Here is a 24987-nt window from a genome sequence, read left to right on the forward strand (position 1 = left end):
CTCTTTAGTTTAAGGGGATTGGACTCCAAGCTTACAATTTAGGCCAGGGGTGATTGTGCCTTTGGAGCTCCTAGAGTAAGCCCTTAGGGATTTAGTTCTTATAGGGTGTTTATCATTCTATCAAAACCCTAGCATATACTTTTTCAAGACCTATATGGTTCCTGATGAGTTGCGACGTCCAACCGAAACGTGTTGAACCTTAAACCTTTTTCATCTCTGCTTAATCTTTAGCGAACCATACTGAACCTTTTTCATCTTGAGTTAATCTATAGGATTAATCCATAACTATAGGGTTAATCTATAGAGAACCATACTATTTCTCCTGTAGTTAGGGCATATCTCCTCTGTGACTCAACTGGGCCATGTATTGAACAGGCAGAAATAGGATACATGATTAATGGATATCTGAGTCCCATTAACTCACATCAGATGTCCTAGAAATCCACAATGGGGCATTCTGGGCTATTGGTTATTTAGTAGACCAGGAGTCAGACTGTCGCTTCCAAGCCCTGATCCTATTTTTTTTAATTTGCGATACCCCGGGGGGAGGGAGAACACCTTTATTTTTAGTGTATCTTATCCTGGACACTGGTTGTCTGTAGCCCTCAGCTTTTGGATCATTAATAAAGGTTAGGTTTTAAAGGGTTCTTTTCTGTGAAGTGCTTATAATTGAATACCGAGACACCTCTGTCCGAGTGAATTGTTCAAGAATAAAAAGGATACAACCCCCCATATCATCTGGCTGTGTTGATAGTTCTAAAACATGACCAGAATTCATCCAAGAAACACAGACACTGATGGGTTCGGCTGCTAAATGCAATTCATATTTATTATTAGATTAAAAAGCAGGTTACAGACACATTTTAGTTCCACGTGCAAATCTCCTCCTGACTGTACACCTAACAAAGACTTGTCATAAATCACTTTCTCTTCCCTCTAACATCTGTTCTTCTGACCAACTTTTCCATTTTTAACAACTCACAATCCCCTCCAAACTATTCAGCTGCCTTTCTTGTTTCACATGACCCAGATCCTTCACATCCTTCCAGTAGCCACAGAACAAAAAGAAAAACACAACACTAAGCACAAAACAGTAGAGACTAATGTGCTGATGATCAACTCCCATTACTCGGTGCTCAGGATTGCCACCCCTCGTTCATAGAAGCTGTGAGGATCTTCTTTGGTGGCAATTTCAAAGTCGACTGTGAAGATCAAGTCGGCCCTTGTGAAGTTTAGGTAGACTGGCAGAGTCACCTGAGGAAAAACAAAAACTCCATGTGACCGAAAGAATTTCTGTATACAATCACAGCCCATGCACCCATGAAGTCTCATCTGCAGTGGACAAGGTTCAAGCACACATGGGCATCTCTCCGATTTATTCACCCCCCACGGTGGTTTTACATTGAGCTGGACTCTTAAACACCCTTTTAAAGACCACTCACCACATTGGCTTTCTTTTCAGCATAGGTCTGCTTGGTCCAGCGCAGATGTGTCAGGGCCAGTACAGTAGAGATGGAATTAGACAGAGATAGCTTGTTATTTGTACAGATTGCTCCTTGAAGCTTCAGACCTAAAATCAATTATATATGAACTGTTAGAATATGGGATTCTATAGCTTTTGCAGCAGCCAGAACATGTTGGGAGTTGTAATGTTGTAAATGGAGGATTGCAATTCAGAGACCACTGGTATAGTGTAAGGACCAGAACCCTGTCACTATCAGCACTACACTAATTTTCTAATTACTTGCAGTTTAAACCCTCCATCCGCAGGCTGAGAGCTGTACTTCACCCAATAGCTACAAGCCTTATGTTATCATACTGCAGATAACAGCAGTCCTCCATTACTCCTTCGCTGACATGGATGCTGCTGCAGACAATTGGTGAACGGTTGTAAATTTGCAGTGGATCATTCAGGTCATCAGTCTCCAGTTAGTACCTGTTATTCCAAAGCTATACGCATCCAGCACTGCATTCTGTATTGTGGTTACGTTCACTTCAAGACACAGCTCCTCCAGAGACCAACTGTTCGCTTGCGCCACGTACTGTCTGGTGGCGGTAATGTATGCTTCAGGAACAAACAAGCCGCCCAGCCATACATGGATGTTCTGAGGAAGAGAATAATGCATCAGAAAGTGCAGTATTAACTAAATCAGCATCTACTACAAGATATGGCACCTCCTCTATATAAAACCTTCATCAGTCAGACCTTTAGTTCCTTGGCTCCACTGGCTGCAGCTGCTTGAGAGATGTTCTGAAGCTGTTTGATGCGGTCACTGAAATCTGCAACCCACTGGATGACGGTCAAGCCCGCAGGGACCGTGAATCGAGACCAACTCCTTGGCAGGATCCCTAAGGAGAAGAAAGAGGACGTCGTGTTGGTTATGCCAGAACAGGAATTCTGAAAAATCTTACAGATTATCAAATGGGGCATATGCATAGCAAAGAGACTATGTGGTAATTAATGAATGGGTGAACATGGCCATGTTGTGTTCTCCACGGACAGAGCTAGTCCTGGAAGCAGCTCTCCACTAACAGGGCAGGTAAAACAATGAATAATGTCAGTTTCTGGTCCTCAAAACTCCCCCTACTGCATATTGGATCACTAGACCAATTTTTAGCTAGAGCGCAGACCACAATACTCTACTCAGCCTTACCTTTCACAAGCTCATTGATCAGGGTGCGCAGATAGTTTGTCTGCTTCTTCTTTCCTTCACATACTTGGACGACATCTGTAAGATCCTGGCGCACGTCCTGCAGTAACTTGGCGCCCATTTTCACCTCCCGTTCAAAGAATCGGAACAAAGGATCCTGGAATGAAGGTCAGCGTTAGAAGTTTATAGTCAAAGGCACAAGGTGCAGTTCCTATAGTAGCAGCTCTAGCTGCACTCACCTTTATGTTATCCACTGTACGTTTCAGGTGGTTGAGGGCTTGGGGAATGACACTGAGCCAGTTGGAGGCAGTAGTGTGAAGCGTCCTCATCCAAGCCGGGCGGCCATCAGATGTGGAATCTGTCCTCTGCTTCTTCTCAGTTTCTGCATAAGCTAAGTCATCCTCATCCTCCAGCATTTGCATTTTCAGCAGTTTACTGATCATGTCAATGCCTGAACCACAGGGAAGAACAAAACAATGCAGGGCAACGTAAAGCAAACTCAAAGAGAAGGGGAGAAAACGCAACAAAAAATAAGTAGAAAAGGTGGAACAATAACCCCCAGACTAAGACCTTGTCCAGATGTCTGCACGATATTAACCCTATGGTTCTAGCAAAACTGAGGGAGGTGCGTGGTGGTATTATGGACACTGAACTGTGGCTGTCATGAGGCCCAACTCGTGGTAATAAGGGTTTCCCATTTCACTTTTGGTGCAAAGAAAATAAAGCTGCCGAAGTACAGCTTCAGGATGTTCTATTGGTGTTAAGTAAGAAGATTTCATTCTTACATATTAATATATTCTAGTTATATGTATATAAAGTTGGAGAAATTGATAATACCAAAGCTTATTAGGAAATTGCAGAGCTTTCGTTATACAATGAATAAACCTGCTGTGCTGCACTGGAAAATCCCTTTAAGCCCTTAACGACACAAGACATACAATTATGTCCTGTGCATCCTGAGTTTGTACGGAGGGGAATCAGAGTCTGATGCCGATCCATACAATGCAAGTGCCGGCTGTTTCTTATCATCTGATACCCGCGGCAACAGTTGTGATCAGCATGAACACTGACTGTGGCCATTAACCCTGTAAATGCTGTTTTTTTTCTGACAGTGGCATTTAAATCCCCTGACCATTTTGGCAAGGTTGTCATGGCAGCCTTGGGCTTTCTGAAGGCCCCCAGCACTGCCATGGCTGGTTGCCTGTCAGATTGCAGTATAATGCAATTTATAATTTAAAAAATGGCATCGTCATAACTATTCTATGTTTTATAATGAAGAGGATGGATTGTACGACTTTCCTATAGATGCCATTTACTACTCTAAGATTAGTGGTTGAAGACCTGTCCTGAACAAACAAGTTGTGCACCTGTATTAAATAGGACGTTATAAGGATGTTTGTCTGGTTTCCATTCACTGATTACAAGAGCTCTTGTAAAATAGTTTTGAGTTTTAATCCATCACTTATCAAGTTTCATAACTTTTCGTTATACACTGATAAAAACTTGATAATTCTTTCCCCAACTTCTCCCCCCCAAAAACAATTTAGACACATTGATGCTCTAGCTTAGAGGGATATTTCCACTACAGAAGGTGGTCCAATAAAACCACACTGGTATTATCAATGTGACTTTGGTTAAAACATTAGTGTACAAACATGAGACTAGAGAACTTGTGATTGGTAGTCAGTCACTTTGTTTTCTATGCAGACAGATGAAGAACAAGGAAAAGAAAAGTAACGTAAAACAAAGCAATGAGGCAATGTTAAGACATGGCAGGCTGATGGCTCACAGAAACACAAGGAAAATACAAGACTGTTGAAGGATGAGAACGGACTGCAGGAGATCCAGCCAGGAATATGCGGTTGAGAGGAAGGAATCTCCACCTCAATCGCACATCCCCAGTTAGGACACATGAGGAGAGTGGAGAATGTGACAAAAAGGTTAATGCTGAAGATGACAGAAATTTAGTCCACAAGAAACAGTATGATATTTGCTGGAAAGAAATGAAAGAACAGAATATGGCACATGTTACCCTGTGTAGTGAGCAGAACACGCTCAGCATTGTTCGGCAACCCCAGCCAAGATGGTGTCTGAGAGTCCGGGAGCAGCTCCACCCATTGTACAAACTCATCACGCCTAAAAAATAAGTGACCATATGATTAAACAGGCTGTACAGGATAACAAAAGCATTGTTTCATCTAAACGCAGCTCCATAACTCTCCAAGGGTTGTGGTATTGCAGCTCAGCACCGTTCTCTAAATGGAGCAGAGGTGCAGTACCAGAGAAACTGAGGAGAGGTGCTACTGTTTGAAAGAACTTTTGTTTTTAAAGGGGTACTTCAGAACTTTTTCTTCTATTGATGATCGGCGGTTGCCTGTTGCACAGATCGCAACTAATCAGCTGATTCCCAGTGCCGCTGTCACCCATGGTCAGCGGAGGAAGCAGAAAGTGCTGTCCATAGCAGAGTGCCCTGGGTTGGTATTGCAGTTGCAACTCCCATGTAATTCAACGGAAGCTGTGCTGCAATACCAACCTGAGCTGCTGTGCTATGGTCAGCGCTTTCCCTTTCCTCCGCTGACCATGGCAACAGTGGCACTAGGAATCAGCTGATCAGCGGGCATCCAAGCCGCAGGTTCTCAGTCATGAATAGAAGTTTAAGTCCTAGAAAATACCTTTAGAAAATAATGTACAACCCCATAACACCCCGAGGATGTGGCGCCACCAGCACCATGCTTCAATACCTGATGCCATCTGGCATTTGGATATCCTTGTGTCCATCCACCTTACAGGCTAGCTTAAAGTCCCCATCAAAACTAGAAGTAGTGAAGAGTCTCTCCAGGAAGGTGTTGAGCAGACGTTGATCAAACTCATTATCAATTCGGCCTCCATAAATAGATTGTGCCATAAGAGTCTTCAGGGCGGACCATGGGATCTTATCTGGAGAAATGTTCTGACGACCCTGTAACGAGACCCCAATGCAATCATGAAATACAGGTTCATACAAAGCTTAGTGGTTGCAAAATAAAAAGCTCTGCAGCTCTCCAATATTCTTTGGATTTTAGTTCCCTTCCAATTTCAATATCTCAGCTTGCTGTAAGCAAATAGAAGACTGCTGATATATGAAAGAAAGACTAGATCAGTAAAAGGTCTGTGATCTAAACACAGCTGTACAAAAATCCCACAGTGTAACGCCCCATGCACATGGCAGAGCTAGATTCCGCATACAGAATTGGGCCCTGGCAGCAGCATCATCCGTGTGGGCCTGCTTTATTTTTCTTCATCTGTACTCCGGATGGTCTGCATGGCTCGCTGGACATGGACAGTACAGATTTATTAATTTTTTTAAACTCATGCTTTTCCCACGTCATCGCTTAACGATGATGCAGAAAACGCGACCTTTCCTCAATGCCATTTGCGAAAGGGCCGCGGATCGGATGGCTTCCATTCACTTCAATAGAAGCAGTTCGTGTAGAATCCGTGCAAAAATGGAGCATGCTGTGATTTTCACTTGCAAGCAGAAACCCGCAATTTGGTTTCCGCTCCTGTGCGTGAAGAATCACTTTTGCATGGTATGGGCGGGATTTGCTGCGGAATCTGGAGGCGGCCTGCTCCAGTTTCCACAATTCAAATCCATCCGTGTGCATGCACCCTATAGGTAAGGGCTGTCAGCTGGAACAAGCCTTGGTGACCAATTCATAAGTTTTGCACCAGTCTGAATGTAAATATATGCTTCCATTCACTAACAATGACCGGGGAAAGTAAATTGCATAGTTTTTCAGCCACTAGTAAATCCACCTTTCTTTTGAAAAGCACTGATTAGGCCTTCTCCATCCACGGTCAGAAATGGACCCTGTGTGTCCACGATACCCAAGAGGGTAAAAGGATTGTACCAACCAAAGAGTCTTAAGATCTTTGATGACAAGACTGTCACTTACCTTTGCAGTGTCATCCAGCCAGGTGTCCACAGTGTCACATGCTGACCTCAGATCAGATTCCCCAAATTCATATTTCTTAGACCAACCCAGTGGAGCATAACGCAGACGTTCCTGGATGATTGCATGGAACCAGGCCAGCAGGAAATAAAGGCGAGCACGCTCATTCGGAGACTAAATGCAAGAGAACATAGGATTAGGGTTCATACAGTACAATTGTCTACCAATACCACCTTCTTCACATACCTTACAGATCCTGGACACAGGGATGCTACTGAATGTTCGCAACATGTTGGCCTTCACACCAGGAGGTGGTTCAAACACAAAAATACGTCCGGCTCGCAGCAGATTCACTGGTACCTGGATTAGGGGGAAAAAAAAAAAAAGGATCGTTACTTAACAGGATCCAGGAAGAGACAACCTGTAAACCAATGTAATGCAGGAAGCCAGTTAATCTACATCACCTTTGGATTAATTTCCATGGTTAAGAAGAGTCGGAAAGAAGAATGTGGCTGCATGGAATGAAGTTTCTTCTCCAACTGCATAAGCCAGCCAGGAGCCAAGTGCACGTTCTTCAGCATCACCCACCTGCAGGAAGGAGGTCACAGGACTGTAGATCATGTTCATATTGTGTGCTTTTTAGCTTTCCCTGAATTTTGCAGATTAGCAGCCTAGGTCATAAATTGACTAGCGAGGGTGTGACCTGAGGACTACCAGTGATCAGCAAAAAAAGGGTACAGCTTTATAGTGATCAGCACATTCCCTTCAACTTTTTCATAGTCCAGTACAATGGTGTTTGGTTATGCCTGGTACTGCAGCTCAACCCCATTTACCACTGACTGGCAGATGCCCTGTATTAGGGATAAGTCATTGATTGCTTAGGATACTTTTACAAAGGTCAATAGCCTCCCAATTAATTGCTCAGAAGAGCAATTATTGTCCAATGTGCGCAAGGGACCCAACAGGACAAGTGAGTGAAAATTGCTCACTTGTCAGTCTCTTGGCTTTTAGCTCACCTAAAGCCAAGCAACTATTGGCCTATGTAACTATGCAGTCATTCATCTATGAACAACCGCCCGTTTGCTCTGGATAGAGGCAGATGGCTAGAAGAGATGTCTGGTGTGCTCCGCCTCCAGTGAGCAATTATCACTCCTTTGTGGCTACACTAGAGCGATAATCATTGGGCATTCTCTGTGACCTATAGAGAGACTGTGGTGCACTCCATATGCACCCTGACTGTTACCTTTCACTGTAATTCTGCCTGTAATGACATTAGTACTGAAATGTGATCTCTTAAAAAAAAAAAAAAAGAAGTGTCAGCCCATTATGAAGGTCAACAGTTTCCTGCAGAACCAGGTGGGGCCAGGGCAACACTGATGCAGGGGAGAAAGACACTTAGCAGGGCATGCAGTTTAACATCCACACTGCACCTCCTTTATTCCCAGGATCATTTGGGTCTGACCTTTGGAAATTATAATCTGGCAATATGCCACCACTTTATAAAATGGGACTAGTGTTTTAAAATCAGGAAGTTTGATAATCCTAGAATGTTCTCACCTTCCGGACTTCACCGCAGTATTAATAGCCTTTTCAGCTTGATTAAAGCCTTCAGCAGAACCTGGAAATTTTAAATATTCATGCATTAAGCTCATGAAAATCAAAATATTCAAGATTAGCCAGAAATCCACCAGAAGAGTAAGCTAGAATCAGAACAAACCAATAGCAATAGATGTGATCTGAGTGTTCTGTTCAGCTGCAAGATCCTCCACGCGGCCGCTAGCATCATACCCAGGGACAGAGCACATCAGGACTGGAGTGCTTGGTTTAACCTGTAGTGAATGGAAAACCCATTATGGATGAACAATGCAGCAAACACAACAATGCCAGATATTCTATGTAACTAGTGCTATACATGTTGAGCATATCAGCAACTAAAGAACACAGCATTACCTCTGTGTCTACAATGTGTGCCAGGTCCAAAGGCTGATCAATGACAGACATGAAGGTATCCCCAAGGATGTTGGAGACAAAAATGTGTGCCATGGCCAACAAACGGTCAGGACGGAACGCTTGGATCAGGAGTAGGCGATGGACAGATTGACCAATTGGCGCTACAGAGAAACCACAGGAAGATCGTTACAAGAAACTACATTCAATCAAATCATTTATACTATTGCCCCTCACTAGACAAGGTGGCATGGCTTAAAGTGTGAAAAGATGAAGAAGTTTTGCAGTAAAAAGGACCATTTATACGAAACGATTATCGCTCAAAATTCGCTCAAATGAATGAATTTGACCAATAATTGTTAAGTGTGAATGGGGAAAACAAAAAAATTTAAAACACTCACTTGTCGTTCGCGGTTGTTTAAGCTGACTTTTCAGTCAGCTTAAAAAAACAAAAAACAAACCATGTTGGCTCACTGGCTCCTCATCCTGTGTAAAAGCTCACAGTTCAGCGCTTCCCATAGGAGGTGAAGCGCTGACCGAGAAGCTAGCGGTAAGTCTGTTTGAATGCTCTGCACGAGCACAGACGATCTTACCCATGACGTCAGCGCTCGTACAATCATCCAGAAGACTGCTGGCCTGTGTAAAAGGGCCTAAAGCCAATCAAGCCTATTTAGGTGTACATCGAAGGTATTGATAACTTAACTTGCTCTATTTCTCTGCGTTTCATACTGAGCCCTTGAAGGGCTGTGTATTAAAAACGCTGCCCCTTCGCAATGCCTGGACAGCATTTAATACGGAGTCCCACTCAGCACAGAGTGAGGGATTTTGGAAAAAAAAAAAAAAAAAAGGGGGGGGGGGGGGTCACACAGCCCTACGCAATCTCTGCCAGCAAAACATAGGGGGGCTGCGATGAGTACAATGCTTTGAGACTTGCAGTGTTGTACTCATACGCTCATGTGAATGAGCCCTTACGACGCAAGCTCAAATTTTTCCAATCCCTTAGATAGATTAAAAAAAATTTTCCCCTTAATTTTACATTAAGCATTAGTTACAATAGATGGAACACCATTTAATGTTAGATACTTAGCAGTGAACACTCTTCCAGCTCTACGTACTTGCAGGTTTCTCTTCAGTCCATAAGTAAGGGGCAGTCTGTTCAGGAGAACTGCTCTCCAGCCAAATGCAGAATTGCTGCAGAGACACAAGGTTCATTGAGAAGTGCATCTACCACATTAGACCTTTCATAATCAATAATACACAAGACACTTACATCATCAGCAGCGACCTTGGACATGACATCTCTGAAGGCAGGCAGGTTAGAAAGTCTTATCATGGCCTCCACCTGTTCTTCTGATAGACCGTTCATCTTTGACACTGAAGAAGAACCAAGTACAATCTCCTTTCCTCTAAGGAAGTGCTGGAACTCGTGATCATAAGTCGGCTCTCTGCATACAAAGAAGAAGAGAGAAATCAATGAACCAGTGTAATGGCATTGTGGAGACCAATCTAGCTACAAAAACTGCAGCTTTCATAAGCCAAAAAAACTGGCGCACGGGACGCAATATGCCCCATGTCTCAGTATCCGTCTTGCATCATCTTTCACAGGTGTCTTAATCTACTAATTATGTAAATGTAGTGACAGGTGACCCAAAAATAAATAAAAAAAGTTACCCAATAGTTCCCTTCAGTTTAATCCTAGCCAGCAGCATTGCAAAGGTTATGTGGTCTTGGTGCAACATTCCACGAGCCACCCTGTTGAAAGCCACCTGAAAACAAAAAGCATTTTAAGGTCTTAATCCATTGCATAAAGATGAAGGTAAAGATATGCGATCAGAAAAAAATTTAGTGTTGCAAAACACACAATGCTCAGCAAAAAAAAAAAAAAAAAAAAAAGCGAGGAAATTGCAGGGAGCAATGATTTCCCAATTGGTACAACCCACTTGAGCTATAATAGTCATAAAGAGAATGCTTGAGGAACTGTACCTGGAATAGGTCCTTGGTAATAACCGAGAGACGCTGAGTGTGGTCCGTGGTGTTTTTGAGGTTGGCATTCTCATACAGCACAGTATGGTAGATATCAAGAAAGAACTGCAGGGAGTACTGGTACAGGAAGTGAATCTGAACAAGATCAAATACACAATTCATGAGAATGCAGCCGACCGTTATATGAATGGCCCACTCCCAAACCCCCCAACTCTAGTTATGATATTACTTGTTTCAGGGACTCCATTGTGAAGTAGATGCTACTGCAAGCAGTGGAGAGGGGCAGGTATTGTTGAGACACATTTTCCACTTCCTGCATGACAATATCAGTCTCCTCCACTTTACGGGTGACCTCCGCCGCTTCTTTTTTCAGGTTCTCCAATGTTGTAATAATTGTGTCATCGTCTAGAATACGACCTTTGACCTCATTGAGTGCCTGAAGCAGAGACTTCTCCAGCTGTCGCAAGCGGAGCTGGAATTCACCTGTAGATGAACAGAGAAGATTGATAACAATCATGAAACCTCATATACCCAATTAGGTTGATATGGAATTGACAGCAACCGCCCCATGTCATTCTGCCTTGGTGGAACGTGTGCAGAATAGTTCTGGCACAGGCAGTAGTGTGATACATGAGCTCTATGGATATATACCCTGCAGTTTGAGGAGGTCAGATCGTTTCTCATCAACATCAGGTCTTTCCGCCTTCAAGACTTCATTCAGACATTGGCTCTGGAGGCTGCTGCGAGTCACAGTGAAATTGACGAATGTCACTCGTGAGCACAGATCTGGTGGGAATTCAACCTAAAAGCAGTATAAAATGTCACTATTGTGCAGGCAAGAAACAGAATATACGAGTGAGCAGAATGTTACATACTGTGGGGTCCCTGGTGGAAAGGAAGATGACAAAAGATGGAGACAAATCGATGTCTTGATCCCCAAGTGTAATGAGCACTCTTCCTCCAGTCCTACGAACCTCACGATTCAGTACAGGGTTTAGGATGGGATCGTAGCTTTCCACATCCTGCGAAGAGACCACAAGACTAACTACACTCTCCTGGACTCAAGAGCGACTGGACATCATGTATTCCACAATCTGTGGTTGCATTTGTGTGAGACACTCACCTGGACAAGGAGCGGATTACCAAACCGGAGAGCACTTTCCAAGTTTTTCCTGAAGGCATCATCCAAGAAGCTTGTGCGAGTTATCTTCCGATCCTTGTACTCATTCATGATGAACTCTGTGGCTTGGCCTGATGGATCAATGATCAAGGGATACCTACAGACACAACCAGAAGTTATGTCTACATCCCTTGTAAAGGACACTCAATCCCCTAATCTATATTAGCTCGTCTCAAGTGCGTTATACACATGTGCTTACCTATTGAACCGTTTGAGCATTATGGCATTTTCTGTACACAAGTCATCTGCAGGCAATGAGCTGGCTTGCCAACGAAGTCTCTCATCAGCATTAGAGAGGTATTCAGTTCTTGCAATATCTGTGCGGAACTATATAGATCACAGGAGGAAAAGTAAAAAAGTGCAATTTTCAATTGTTATCAAATAAAGCAGGAAAGGGTCACTGCAAGTAACTTTTTAGATGGGGCTATCAAAGTTGACAGCACATTTAAGCAACCCTCCAGTGCTCCATTGAGTCCCCCCATAACACAATTGCGTGGTACCGATGAGTTTACATGGCTACCAAGTGCCTAAGTGAAGACTCCCACGGCTGCCATGTATTGTCTATTAAACTCTGCGACAGGCAAAGCATAATAGACCATTGTTAACCCCTAATGCCACAGGATGCAAGTTTACATCCTAAGCGCATAGTACTTAAGTTTTTAGGTCTTGTTGTTTTATGTCCTATAGATTGTGCAGGCTCAGAAGTGAGTCCACGGCAGCCGGCTGTGACTTACATTTGGCTTCCCACTGCAACAGCGATCCCTGCTGTTAACCCCCTATATGCCGTGATCAATGTACTTTGTGGCATGTAGAGGGCTCAGAGTGGGAGCGCGCTCCCTCTGACGCTATTGGCCTTTCGTGGAAGGGGGTAAGGAGACAAATGAGGCAGTTGCTTTTCATATTATAGGGTAGTGGCAGCACATTTTATTGTAGACTTTTCTGAAGAGGTGTGTTTTTAAAGTCTTGAAAAGAAACCTAAAAGGTGGAGGAGAGAAAAAGATTGGAGTAATGAGTCCAGAGTATGAGGGAAGCACAGGAGAAATCTTGGAGGTGACTGAGAAGCAAAACAAGGAGAGAAAAATGTCTTGAGGGGGAAAAGTTGTGGACAGTGGTGGAACAGAGCAAAAGTGTCAAAGTCAAGATGTGGATGGTTTCTACAAGGGTGTGCTAGTTTCTGGACTGAGGGGTGGAGGGACAGCTAAAGAGAATAGAGAAGTGAACTGTAGCCAGACGTGGGAAGAGAAGAGTTGGAGGTGCTGGATAGAGAACAGAGGCAGGTGACAATAAGGTCCAGGGTAAGTGGTTGTGGAGGACGACTAGGAGGCCAAGGGAGGAAGTGATAGTCTGCAGGCCGCTGGATGGAATGTGGAAGAATGAAGACGCTGTGAATGTGGTAAAGTTTGTTGCAGACAGAAAATGCATTCTAAAAATGCACCAGAGGACTGTGTAAGCAGTGGTCAAGCAAATGGTTACAGAAATGTGTAAGCTGAATGATATTCAGTGCAAGATATGATCGTGGAAATTTGTGGAGGGGTTCAGGATTAAAAAAAAAATAAAAAATTCAATAGTGGTAAGGAGGAAGCGATGGTAGGTGGGCTGTCTGAGCTCGAGGTGGTCATGTGCGTTTTAGAGCGAAAAGAATTTAAATGTTTAGAAAGAGGTCTGCAGAGGAAGTCAGACGAGCGGGTAAAAGGATGGAGAGATAAAATTCTTCATTGCTAGGTTTAGGGGTTTATGCATCAACATGGCCAAAATAAGATGGTGGAATCCAAAGGAACCTTTATAGTGTCAGTTTGCAAATCTAAAAATTAAAAAGGAAGTAAACAAAGCTTAGTAAAAACAGCCATGTACAAAAAAAAAAAAATATGTGGCAAACCTTTTGGTAGCACAACAGAAATTAGACCCGTTAAGCCACCATGTGCACAAAATTGCTAAAAAATTGTCTGGGCAATTAGGAGCAACACACATTGGTCACCACGTAGTTAATGGGGAGATAGGATTAGAAAAGTTAAAACAAAGCCTACCTGGACATTGGCTTGCTGTAAGTGATGGGACCATGTGGTGAACAAGTTCTGGCGCATCTGCTGATCAAAGTATCCAGCATAGGCAATGAAGGCTGCTGATAACAAGCAGTCGCCAGCGATGGTGGACATCTGGTTCTTGAAGGTCTCGCTGGTCTTCTCCCACCGATCTCTCTCCGCTGACAAACTCTTCAGAAGAGCTGTACTTCGGTTCACCTGCAATGGCCATACTGGGTTGCTGTAAAACTGTCAGGAGCATCACCCTGCCCCAGTGACTACAACCCCCAGCATACCCTGCTACCAGGAATTTTACCTTGGCCTCCACTGCCGCCAGGTCAGCCTTGATGGCCTGTGCTTCTGAGATGAGCACAGCATATTCTTCTTTGTAGCGAGCGATGCTGGCCTCCAGATCTCGAATCATTTGCTCCACTTCGTTAGCTTTTTGCTGGTTGTCTTTAGCATCATCTTCCAGCTTCTGCAGCTCGTTTCTCAGGGGCTCCACACGTTTCAGCATATCAGCGTAGTTTAGCTGGTAAAGGTAAGAAGTTGTGGAAAGTTTAGGGATGTAGAAAAGTAGTCAGACTGTGGGGCAAGACGGAGGTGCCACTAGTAACCCAGTCCCTATACAGCCGACTCATTCAGAATGCCAAAAAAAAAAAAAAAGAAGAGGTTCATGAACTTTACCTGAGCAATTGCCCATTTCACCATAGGCCCGCATGCCAGGGAAGCTCTGTTAACAATCTCGTAGTTGTAGCTTGGATTTGATAAATAATTCTTCTTCATTTTCTCACGGATAGCATCACTAGAGGAACAGAAGATTATCGATCAGACACAATTAATGGTGGACAACCAACTTAACATAGGACTTCGTACATCTGGATTAGGTCCAGAATGGTGTGCCCATTCATTTCATTTTGTCAACTCAGAGCTCCATAATATGTGCATAGACAGAGCGAAGTTATGTTATTCTGACTGGCTGCAGTCACCACTAAGGAGGGGGGGGGGGGGGGGGGGGGGCTTTGGCTACTATATATTGTGGGGCAAATTTACTTTTGAAAATGCACAAGTGTTCTGGCACAAATTAAATGTTTTGTGCCACATTTATAATGCACTTTAGGGTAAAAGAAGGAGCTTTGCTTCACGAAAGGAGTTCAGACTAACAAGAAATTTTGGCACTGGTGTAAACTAAGGCAATGAATAAGTGGCATAAAGTTAGACAGGATGATTATTGTTCAGAATTGTCCAAATTCCTGCGCTCCTGCGGGAATTTGAACGATATCGTAACTTGTAAATGCATGCAGTGACTGTACGAGAATTTTTAGTTTCTGCATACAGAAAACGACACGCCGTTCAGAGTAAACAGTCATTCACTTCTGAATGACTGGCTGCTTACTGTGAATGGAGGCGGTCGGGGAAAGAAAGCTCCTCAGCCCACTCCGCCTCCATTCTGGCAGTGCTGCGAGTGATACTCGCTTCTGTGTAACAGCTCAGGAGCGAGCATCACTGGGATTATCTGGTAGGCATAGTGTGCACGACACTCGTACCGTGTAAATGGGGCATAAAATCGCACTGTCTATTAAGGAGTGGTCATACAATTTAGTGTGGATTTTCTGCAGCAGAAAAATAAACCCCCTTTGTCATGAATCGCCACCAGACTTTGCCCCCTCTATTGAAGGTTGTGAAATCTGCAACAGATGGTGCGATTCTGGCGTTGTCACCTTAGGGTCCTTTTACACAGGGCGACCTGTCGGGCAAATGCTAACACTCGTCCCAGTGATGCTCGCTCCTGTGCTATTAAACAGGAGTGAGTATTGTTGACATTGCTCCTAGCGCTGCTAGAATGGAGACAGAGGGGCAGAGAGCGTCCTCTCCCCAAAGGCCTCCATTCACAGTAAGCAGACAGTGGTTCAAAAAGTAAATGACTGCTACTTATACTGAACAGCACATCATTCAGTTTTACGCATGCAGAAACTGAATAACTGAACAATTCTCATTCAGTCGGTGCATACATTCACACGGGACGATTATCGTACAAATTTTGAACGATAACCATCCCATGTAACAAGACCATTACAGATGGGAACTCCCCTCCAACGTGAGTAACCAGGATCTAAATCCCATGAGAGTCTGCAGGATGGCCGGGCTCATCTGCAGGACGGATTAGTCTGTCCTGCATGGAAAGGATGACTGAAGGGGTCAGTTATTTAGTACAATCAAGTAATGCAAAAACATGCAATTTGGAAAGAGTGCAAAAATGGATAGAGAATAGAGGCATCTGCTCTTACGGTAGATGACAGGTAGAAACAGGCAAGCCGGAGCTATAAAGAGCAAGCGTGTTAATGCTCTCCAGCAGCAAGAGAAAATACCTTAGATCTTCTGAGCTTAGGTTGAGAATGTTGCTGATGAAATTATCCCTTTGTACAACTGTTCTGATCTTTTTCCAGTCAGTCGTCTCCTCTCCCAAAAGGAGACAGATAGACTCTAGGGCCAGTTTTACTGCAGCAGGAGGGTTGCCCATTGCTTTTACTTCAACAAGGTGCTGCCTCTTTATAGAGCTCACCGCTATTGAATGGTGAAAACAGGATTAAAGCTCACATGCAGGGTTAGTACAGAGAACTGCCGCTGAGGAAGGGTGAAGGAAATTTAAGTTCCAGGAAGTAAATAACTGGATTGGGATACAATAGCCTGATCTAAACCTAAGGGATTACAACTACTATGGAGTATGTGGTATGACCCAACGACCAATGAATTGCTTTTAGGCTGAGGGTTGTCTGGGATTAAACACACTAGAGTCATAAATCGTAAGATTTTCATCTTCAAGCTGTGGTCCAGCTGTGTGGGCACGCTAAGAGCTGTAGTAATACCACAAGTTGCAAGCCAACCCCTTATAACTGGCAAAATAATTCATTCCATATTTACTGCCACCTAGTGGTGAAGCATATTCTTGTCCTTGCAGTTTTTTTTAACCATTGATAGAGCCATAATGAACAATTTCTTTTCCCCTTCCCGAGAGCAGCAGTTCTAAACATATCTATTCACCTGATCTCTTCAGCAGAAAAGTTTACAATAGTTGGAATGAAGTTTTCCCTCATTATGATGGAACGAATCTGCTTCCAGTCCGTTGTACTCTCGCCCAGCAGCAGACAGATGGACTCTAGAGCCAGCTTCACTGCTGCTGGAGGATTAGCCATAGAACGGACTTCTACCAGATGCTGCTTCTTTATAGATTTAACAGCTACCCGACGGGATCAAGGACGATCAAATTGACAGAAAGAAGGGGGGAAAAAAAAAGAAAAGTTGTAACAAAAACACACAGGAAACAAAGTGAAGAAATATGATTAAAAAGTCATTTTGGTCACAATATAAAAACAATCATTTTGACAGTTTTTTCCAACATTCTTTAGACTCTATAGGTCTGTTCAAGAGTACACGTAATAAAAAGGTTTCTCTGAGACCAGATGCCTCCATACAACCCTTGCCAGTCATGAGTAAAGTCACTTGCAGCTCGCTTCCCAGCATAGCTTCAGCCAAGTCGCTGGTCGCCTCAGAAGGCATCGTTAACACAGCAGCCAACCACTGGTGAGGAAGCGATACTCAACAAGTTGTCACACGGATGTCAGTAAGAAGTGTCAGGGCATCCCAATAAACGGCACAGATTTATAAAAAGGCAAGGTATTATGTGAACACTATTGGAAAATATTCTTAATAGAGTCAGGAAGTCCCTTCAATGGCTGTGAGAAGGAGCTGGTCTTCGAGAAATGGACATGCTTATGGTTTCAGTACCATTAAGAGCACTTGTTTAATAGGTACTGGTGGCTGAACAATCTGGTGAGGTATAATGGTAGATTTTCCCCCCAGTCACTATTAGGTCCCCCTGCATTGAAGTTCTCTTATGGACCAATGGTCCACGTGTAAAAACTCATAGCATGTCCCATTTCTTTCATCCTATTTCACGTCCGTAAAGCTATGTCCAGTGCATGTCAGTGTGCTGCATGAGCGTAAATCAAGACAGAGGGACTGGTGTCTGCGTGCTGTCTGATGAGTCCCGCCCAAGCATCTCAGGTGTAACACAGGAAGTGTGTAGCTAGTGTTAGAGCGCACGATGGTCAACTGTGCAGCAATGTATTACACCAGTGTTTCCCAAACTGCAGACTGCCCAACAGGTGTAAAAGGTATTGCTAAAACTGGACTACAATACTACTAATACGCAAGTCCCAGGTTAGAAAATATATTTACCCAATACCTAACACAGGAACCAAGATGTTCAAATATTCCGATTGATAACGTCAACATGTTTCAGTCATCTGCACTGACTGGAGAGAGAAGCATTGCCTAGGTACTTGGATCTGTTACTGCAAGGCTTGTATAGTACAGATTTTGTATAAAGATGATCACCATGATCTTAGAACACTTCTATATAGATCTGATGTATAGTCATTGATGACACGTACCATTCTGAGCCTCAATGACTGCTGGTTCTACTTGATCCAGATCCTCCTTCACGCTCATCTGCTTGTCAGCAATAACAGCTTGTTGTTTATGAAGCTGCTCCTGAATTTCCTGACTCATGACCTGAAGAGATACAATGGGACCAATTTACTAATACAGTCTAAAAGACAGTGCAAACAGTAGACAGCCTGTAGTGTCAGAGACCTTTTTTGTCTGAATAGAAGGCACATTTCAGGTTTTATGTAATAGAATATGCCGATTTCAAAAATAAAGACGAAAAAAGTCTTAATATACACCAGATTTAGCACAGTGACTGCTGAAGGATGCATTTGGTGCATCTTGAGAACGTCTAGTCTAACTTTATAGCACTTAGTTAACGTTGCATTAAAACTTTTATGAAAAGTCGCATGTAGGCCACAGCTTATAGCCCACAAAGCCACACCCCTTTTTCAGACAAAAGTGTCTAAAGTGTAGTAAATCTGCACCAATCATTTTATTCTCTTAAAGTGATCCTCCCGACCTGGACAAAGATGGCCACACCAGCTTCTGACTACCTGATGCACACTGTGCATTAGTATGCATCATTGGTCAAAATAAGGAAGATGGAACAATACCTCTGCAGCACCACCTATTGGAAGGCAGCATTCCTGCAAGCCAATGTTAGACTCTTTATACGATCCTCATAACCATGACTGGGAATTAAAAAGCAGGGGCAAAACCCTGAAACAGCCATCTGTATAAGGACTTTAGCTTTCAATTCCCAATTGTTATAAGCTTTGTATAAAGAGTCGGACATTGACTTGCAGGAAGGCTGCCTTCCGATAGGTGGCACTGCAGAGGTATTGTTCCACTCCTTATTAGCATATTTCTCAGGAGCATGGATGGCCTTATAAGTCTTTTAACTCACCTTCTAGGTGCTCTCCTTAATGAGAAAATGATATCCCTACCAACTCATTAGTTTAAGGCACTGCGCCTGTTTTGATTAACCAGTGCTGTCCATGTGCGCATCACTGGCCAGTAGGAGTAGCATGTAGTGTCAAACTGCAAATGCATACTAATGCACAGCATGCATCAGGTAGTCAGGGAAGAAGTCCAGACATCTGTTTGTCCAGGCTCAGAGGGTCACTAACACACAATCAACAATGCTGGCCCACAAAGGGACCTCCAAATCTATACGCATTAAGGCATTTACTAAACTAAAAAGAGCATAAATCCTACAGAAATCAATCAACTCCTTACCTTCTTCTTTTCAGCCTCTTGTTGATCCTTCACCATTTTCTTCAACTTGTCATTAGCAGCTGCATTCTTCACTTCCAGTTCCTGACTTTTTATCCTCAAGTCACGACGCAGTTCTTCCACCTGAGGCCAAGAAAATAAGCTTACTGACAGTGGCTGCCTTTACTTTTATATGATCATGCAAGTTTGTTAAAAATTTGGGTTCCATGGCACATCCCCACTTCCTTGTAGGTGGATTGTCTTGGGTTTCTTTCACCAACCTGATCTACAGTTTCTTTGATCTTTCGCAGGCCCACATTCAAGTGCATCTGCTGTTCCTCCAGCTCGCTACGCTTCTCGTTAAACAGATCTGCATAGTGGTTGATGAAGTCCAGATAATGACGTGGAGTGATGGCCATGGTTCTGCCTCCTCTCTTGGCTAGACGAGCATTTGCCTGCAGGTACAACCTTAGTCAAAACAGAACTTTCCCACATTCAGCTGGATAATAGACAGGCACTTCGTTTAATGCATGCTTTACATATTATACTAAAGATGGCCAATGCAGCAGTTCTCTATGCCAACATACACACAGGGGAGATTTCAAAGTACCTGGTGAAGAGTTTGGTGAACAAACACACAGCCATTGACGATTGCTTCCCTGTGAGATGGGGGCTGGGGCAGCTTGTCGTACACTATAGGCATATAGTCAGGCACAATGTAGTTTGGCTTCTCAAGATCCATTTTGCTTGTGAACTCCTTTCCAACTTGGTAGAGGGCCTCAGTTGACCAATCACCAAACCAGTTAAGCACACACCTAGGAGATGGGGGAACGGGAGAGTTAACATTTGCCTAAGAAATAACAGTAACCTCAGCGTTTTGGATCATCTTCAGCCAACAGACCTGTTGAACAGAGCGGGTGAGGTTGCTGCTCGGTCCTTCAGGCCTTCTGAAGATGGGTTCATGGTGAAGACAACATGTAGATTGCGTATGACCTGGCTGGTGAACCATTTGTACAGCTCTTCATGGGAGTCTAGCATGAGGCCTTCCTTCTGGGCTCCCTCCTTGCACTGTGTCATCAGGGTGGAATACTCATCACCCTCAAACAAGCCAGGAACCTATTGTCACAGCGATAAAAGGAGCATAAAATTCTTAAGGATGCAGTTTATTTTATCAGTATGTAGGCATATGGAGGTTTATTTTTTTACAGGATGAGGTTTTTGTACTTAACATAAAGTTTGTCTTATTCATTTGAGGACACAGAAAATAAAAAAATCCATGCCAGAAATGAAGTTTCTCCCCTATCCAAAAAGTGTATGTTGAGAACAGTTATGTACCTGAAAAAGGTCAATTACCAATGTCTACAATTCATCCCATATTTAAAAAAAAAAAAAATAAAAAAAAAAAAAAAAAAAAAAAAGGCTCCTGAAGGTTTAGCCACAGACAAAAAGCTATAGATCTTGAAATACTAAATTTATACAGTTTTTATTTGTTACTTGTGTGACAGAAAGTAATTTTTGTGCCGACACATTCCACAATCCATAGTTTTTATTTTGTGTTAGGTAAAACCTCTATGGCCTTTTTTTTTGTTATCTCTCATAACAAAAAATAACAAAAAACACCTCCACTGCTGGCATGGAATGTTTTTTCCTTTCCTATTGGAGCACATGCAATCCCAGATTTGCCTCCTTAATACACTGCAATAACAGTATTTTTTTTTACTGTAAAATCCTTTTCACTGGGTAACACAGTGGAGACCATGGTAGAAGGTCTTCACTTTATCCCCCAATGACAGAGCTGAGAAACTATAATTTATGTACATAGGAGACATGGGTGCTATTAAGTTCCCGATTGCACGGCAATGCATTGGCATCTTGCAATCATTCTGCATGTGTGGTGTTCGGCTTACAGGAGGGAGCAAAAAATATTGTCATGCTGGCTTGCCAATTTTTTGGGTCTGCTGTATCTGCGCTGCCCAGCCCACTCCTCCATATTCATGCCAACTGCTGACCTGGTCCAGGACATCCATGAGCTGAGTGACAACGGAATGCTGCATCTCAGACTTATCCTTGAGTTTTGCTGATGTGTGTACAAAAAGGTGAGCAGCTCAGCTGCATTTTCTATAATATGAAGTTGATACTGCATATATAGCGCTTTTATTTTCCCATATTGTTAAACCCCTAGTTACAGGGCAGCCCATTGGATTTCTGCAATCACTTTGCAGGAGGGGTGATTGGAAGCACTTTACCTCTGAAAAGTCACTTAAATGCCATTGACCACAGCTTAAAAAGAGGATAAATGGCAGGAAACAGAATTAATTTCAATTATGACTGCTAGAACAGGGTGCTAGCTATACAATGAAACCAGCGGCTGCAAGGCATATCACGGGCACAGCTGTTATGCCTGCATCCATCACTGCGATGAGCCATTATGTCAGCTTCCATTAATGGCATAGCTGCCACAATATAGCAGTAGCCTGCAGGTCAGGAAGGTATTACATGCAGCCACAGTTTCATGGCCAAACTGGATCATTTTACATAAACCTTACCTCTCCGTTGGCCAACAAGGTGTTCATTCTCTCAAGGAATCCAGAATCCAAAACATTTGACTCGTCCATTATAAAGGCAATCTTCTCATTTTTGCAGCCAGAGCGCCTCAGCACAGTCCTAAGATCTTCATCAAAGTCTTCTCCTGTATATTTTCTGTGCACCTACACCAATAGGAGAATACACAGTTAATGGGAAGGATGTAGAGTCAGCTACAATGATCTAAGTTTTAGACCACGACATACCTTAATCTGGTAAACGCTAAGACCGTTCATCCAGGCGACAAAGCGGGACAGTGTGGTCTTCCCTGCTCCACTCACTCCAATAAGCAGCAAGTGACCCTGTGGCTGTCGAAAGATTCTAAGAAAAAAAAAAAAAAGCATTTACTACTATATACTATACACCTATATACACGTATATACACCTACTAACTTAAATTAAGCAGCACACAGATCTGCCCCTAGTGGTGACAACAGGCACTAACAATATTTAGAAGCTGGCTAAGTTCTGGTTACATCCATGTTATTTTCATTATTCTGCACACAGGAGCAGAACTAAGATAACAGACATGCCTATTGGCTGACAACAGTGCCGAATGGACCCCACTTACTATGAGCTGTTAGGTTTCCATCAGTGTCTGGGATTCCCCCCATTAAAAAACAAGATGATGCACAATTTTGTCCGGCTTTTTTGGGAATAGGTGACAAGGTTCCAACAGAGGCTCCAATGTGTATGTGCACACAAGGTTAACAGATTATAAATGATCTGTACTGACAAGCCTCATCAAGTTTATTGGAACTTTTGTAGCTGCCATCTAAAACATTATAATGTAGGTACACTTTAATTGCTTTTATTTTTCTTTTGTAGATTTGCAGTGCACTTAGTGTCAAGTCAAAATTCTGTTGCAAGTTGCACCAACCTGATAACTGGCAAAAAACAAAAACATGTAGCAGAGAGGATTTCAAAATGTATCAATTACATGGCATAAAGTAGTTGTAAACAGATATCACTCATGAGATGGAGCCAATTTTCAAGACGTAAACCACACCAAGAAATTCACCATCATTTGTACCATTTTCTTTGACATTAAGTTGATGCACCCTACATCAATATTGCTCTCTGCTGGAGTTACATTACCTGTCAATTCTTAAGACATGGTCCAGGACTTCATTGAACAGTACGAGCGGCACATCCAGTTCTTCCTCGTAGAAAACTTTGAGGCGAGCTTTGACATAATCTCTCAGCTCTTCTTGGTCCACAGGGATGTAATCCTACAAGAATAATTGAGCTTTAGTGGGAAATCAAGAGAGTCAGATTACAACTTCTAAATGTTCAAAGCCAAGTGAAGACAAGCTCATTGCAATGTTACATGTATTCTGGGAATACCTTGGATAACCAGTTGCTATACAAGATGGGTCTATTTAAAGCCTTCTCTTTCTCCACATTGGGGAAGTGTTTCAGCGCGACCATGTCAATGTTCTCATCAGTCCAACGTCTCTCTTCATCTTCGACAAGCCTGACGTAAGAAATAGACAAGTCTATAGAACAATATTCAATGAGGAGATCATCTGCAACGCTTGCAACCATATAGAGTGGAAAGTTACCTGTCCTGGAAGAGCCGAAGAGCTTCGTGGGCCCAAATTCTGATCAGTCCTTCCACTGCCAATGTCTCAAGTGGACGCAATGCTTCAAAAATGCCTCTGACCCACCGTGTCATTTCACGGGGAGAGTAGATGTAGTGAGGCTGTGTGTCCTGAGTAAATCTCTCCTGCAATCACAGACAATGATGCAGTGCAGCTCCATGGAGATATATGAAATGAGATCTCATTCTACACTACCTACCTGTGACATGGTGTAGAACTCAACCATGGCAGCAGTAAGTGGTTCTGCATATGTGCGCAGTGATGGAATGAGCCTCAGCATTGCACGATTGAAGGTACCATAGATCTGGGTCAATGATGCAGGACCTGGATAATCCACATACACCACTGGAACATGGCGCAAGAACCTGGATAGAAGTAATATTGGCGTAATAAAAAGATAAAAGTGAACGTGTTTTACACTGAATGAACTAATTATTCTGGCTTTTAGTCATGTGACTACCCAAGTATTTTTCTGTATTTGTATGAAAGTGAAAAATGCATTTGAGACTAAATCCCATTTTTTGGTATTTTGCAGACCTATTAATTTTTTATTCTCATTAAGGGGATTACTGTTTATTTTATGCTTCTAATGAAGTAGCATGTATCTGCCACTATGAAGCCCTTTCTAGTCCCACAAGGCTAGCTGCACGGGGAGTCTCCCAGCATCGATCATGTCACTAGGAGCCCGATAGAAGTGTGGCGCTCCCTTTATTGAGCTTGTATGTGTGCAGGTTTATTTTACACCTCAGTTAAATATATGGCATTTTAGATTAAAACCCCTTAATGGCTGTTCTAAAAATACATATGAGCAGTTAAAGAGCTAAAAATGACAAACTGAAGTCAAACCAGATCGAAAAGGCTAAGAAACTGAAAATGCCACTTACCTGTGGGATAGGGGCTTTCTTCCAGGATCAGTAGGAGGGTTGCAAGCTCCAACAAACTGAATTCTTTCTAGTTTCACCCAAGTTTGATCAGACGTCCTGTAGAAACCACCATGTTCTACCATCTATGAAAACAAAAAAATAAATATCATACAATGTTAGATCAGCTGGTTAATAGAGAAGCAGTATAAACGTATCATCCCTAAAAGAATATGATTTGTGAGTGCAATATGTAGCTATATGGCACATTAGGATATACACACCTGTCTGATAAAGGAGATGACCCTCTGGGTGCCATATTTGTCCATATCTGGCAAGTTGATTTCATCACAGAACAGCACCAACCATTTTCCAAGTTGCACAGGTGCTAGGACCACACCATTTGGTGTTCGACGGTACTCACAGTAGTGATCAAAGGTTTTCAGGAGCAACTCTGGAGTGGTCGCACTAGAGAAGTTTAAGCCGACAACCTAGACGTAACAATGATAAACGATAATACTCAGGCAGTGTGAAATTAAGCAGACAACTCTCAAAAAAGGAA

At 42.9% G+C, this 24987-nt stretch overlaps 1 protein-coding gene across 2 annotated transcripts in view; it reads right to left on the bottom strand.

Moving 5' to 3' along the window:
• Positions 1–802: 802 nt before the first annotated feature.
• The window catches only part of LOC136632780 (cytoplasmic dynein 1 heavy chain 1), a 49935-nt gene continuing 25750 nt past the window's right edge, over positions 803–24987 (bottom strand). Inside the window, exons 38-77 of one of the 2 annotated variants that reach the window (XM_066607945.1) lie at positions 24710–24916; positions 24450–24571; positions 23765–23930; positions 23527–23690; positions 23309–23438; positions 23060–23193; positions 22168–22282; positions 21925–22086; positions 20280–20494; positions 19989–20193; positions 19660–19833; positions 19403–19522; positions 18166–18286; positions 16081–16276; positions 14399–14516; positions 14028–14243; positions 13718–13930; positions 11893–12020; positions 11637–11790; positions 11389–11535; positions 11165–11315; positions 10743–10996; positions 10514–10648; positions 10202–10296; positions 9801–9975; positions 9646–9721; positions 8534–8694; positions 8301–8412; positions 8141–8201; positions 7048–7171; positions 6830–6943; positions 6587–6757; positions 5393–5610; positions 4684–4787; positions 2891–3102; positions 2655–2808; positions 2207–2349; positions 1937–2105; positions 1443–1570; positions 803–1254 (exon numbers count right to left, since the gene is read on the bottom strand). In XM_066607945.1, coding sequence (XP_066464042.1) covers positions 1126–1254; positions 1443–1570; positions 1937–2105; positions 2207–2349; positions 2655–2808; positions 2891–3102; positions 4684–4787; positions 5393–5610; positions 6587–6757; positions 6830–6943; positions 7048–7171; positions 8141–8201; positions 8301–8412; positions 8534–8694; positions 9646–9721; positions 9801–9975; positions 10202–10296; positions 10514–10648; positions 10743–10996; positions 11165–11315; positions 11389–11535; positions 11637–11790; positions 11893–12020; positions 13718–13930; positions 14028–14243; positions 14399–14516; positions 16081–16276; positions 18166–18286; positions 19403–19522; positions 19660–19833; positions 19989–20193; positions 20280–20494; positions 21925–22086; positions 22168–22282; positions 23060–23193; positions 23309–23438; positions 23527–23690; positions 23765–23930; positions 24450–24571; positions 24710–24916 — 6093 coding nt within the window. In that variant the 3' untranslated portion in view covers positions 803–1125. Of the gene's footprint in view, positions 1255–1442; positions 1571–1936; positions 2106–2206; positions 2350–2654; positions 2809–2890; positions 3103–4683; positions 4788–5392; positions 5611–6586; positions 6758–6829; positions 6944–7047; positions 7172–8140; positions 8202–8300; positions 8413–8533; positions 8695–9645; positions 9722–9800; positions 9976–10201; positions 10297–10513; positions 10649–10742; positions 10997–11164; positions 11316–11388; positions 11536–11636; positions 11791–11892; positions 12021–13717; positions 13931–14027; positions 14244–14398; positions 14517–16080; positions 16277–16753; positions 16950–18165; positions 18287–19402; positions 19523–19659; positions 19834–19988; positions 20194–20279; positions 20495–21924; positions 22087–22167; positions 22283–23059; positions 23194–23308; positions 23439–23526; positions 23691–23764; positions 23931–24449; positions 24572–24709; positions 24917–24987 lie in introns of both variants that reach the window. The other variant, XM_066607944.1, reaches the window with a different exon arrangement.

Source organism: Eleutherodactylus coqui, chromosome 6, assembly GCF_035609145.1.
Source record: "Eleutherodactylus coqui strain aEleCoq1 chromosome 6, aEleCoq1.hap1, whole genome shotgun sequence".
NCBI lineage: Eukaryota > Metazoa > Chordata > Amphibia > Anura > Eleutherodactylidae > Eleutherodactylus > Eleutherodactylus coqui.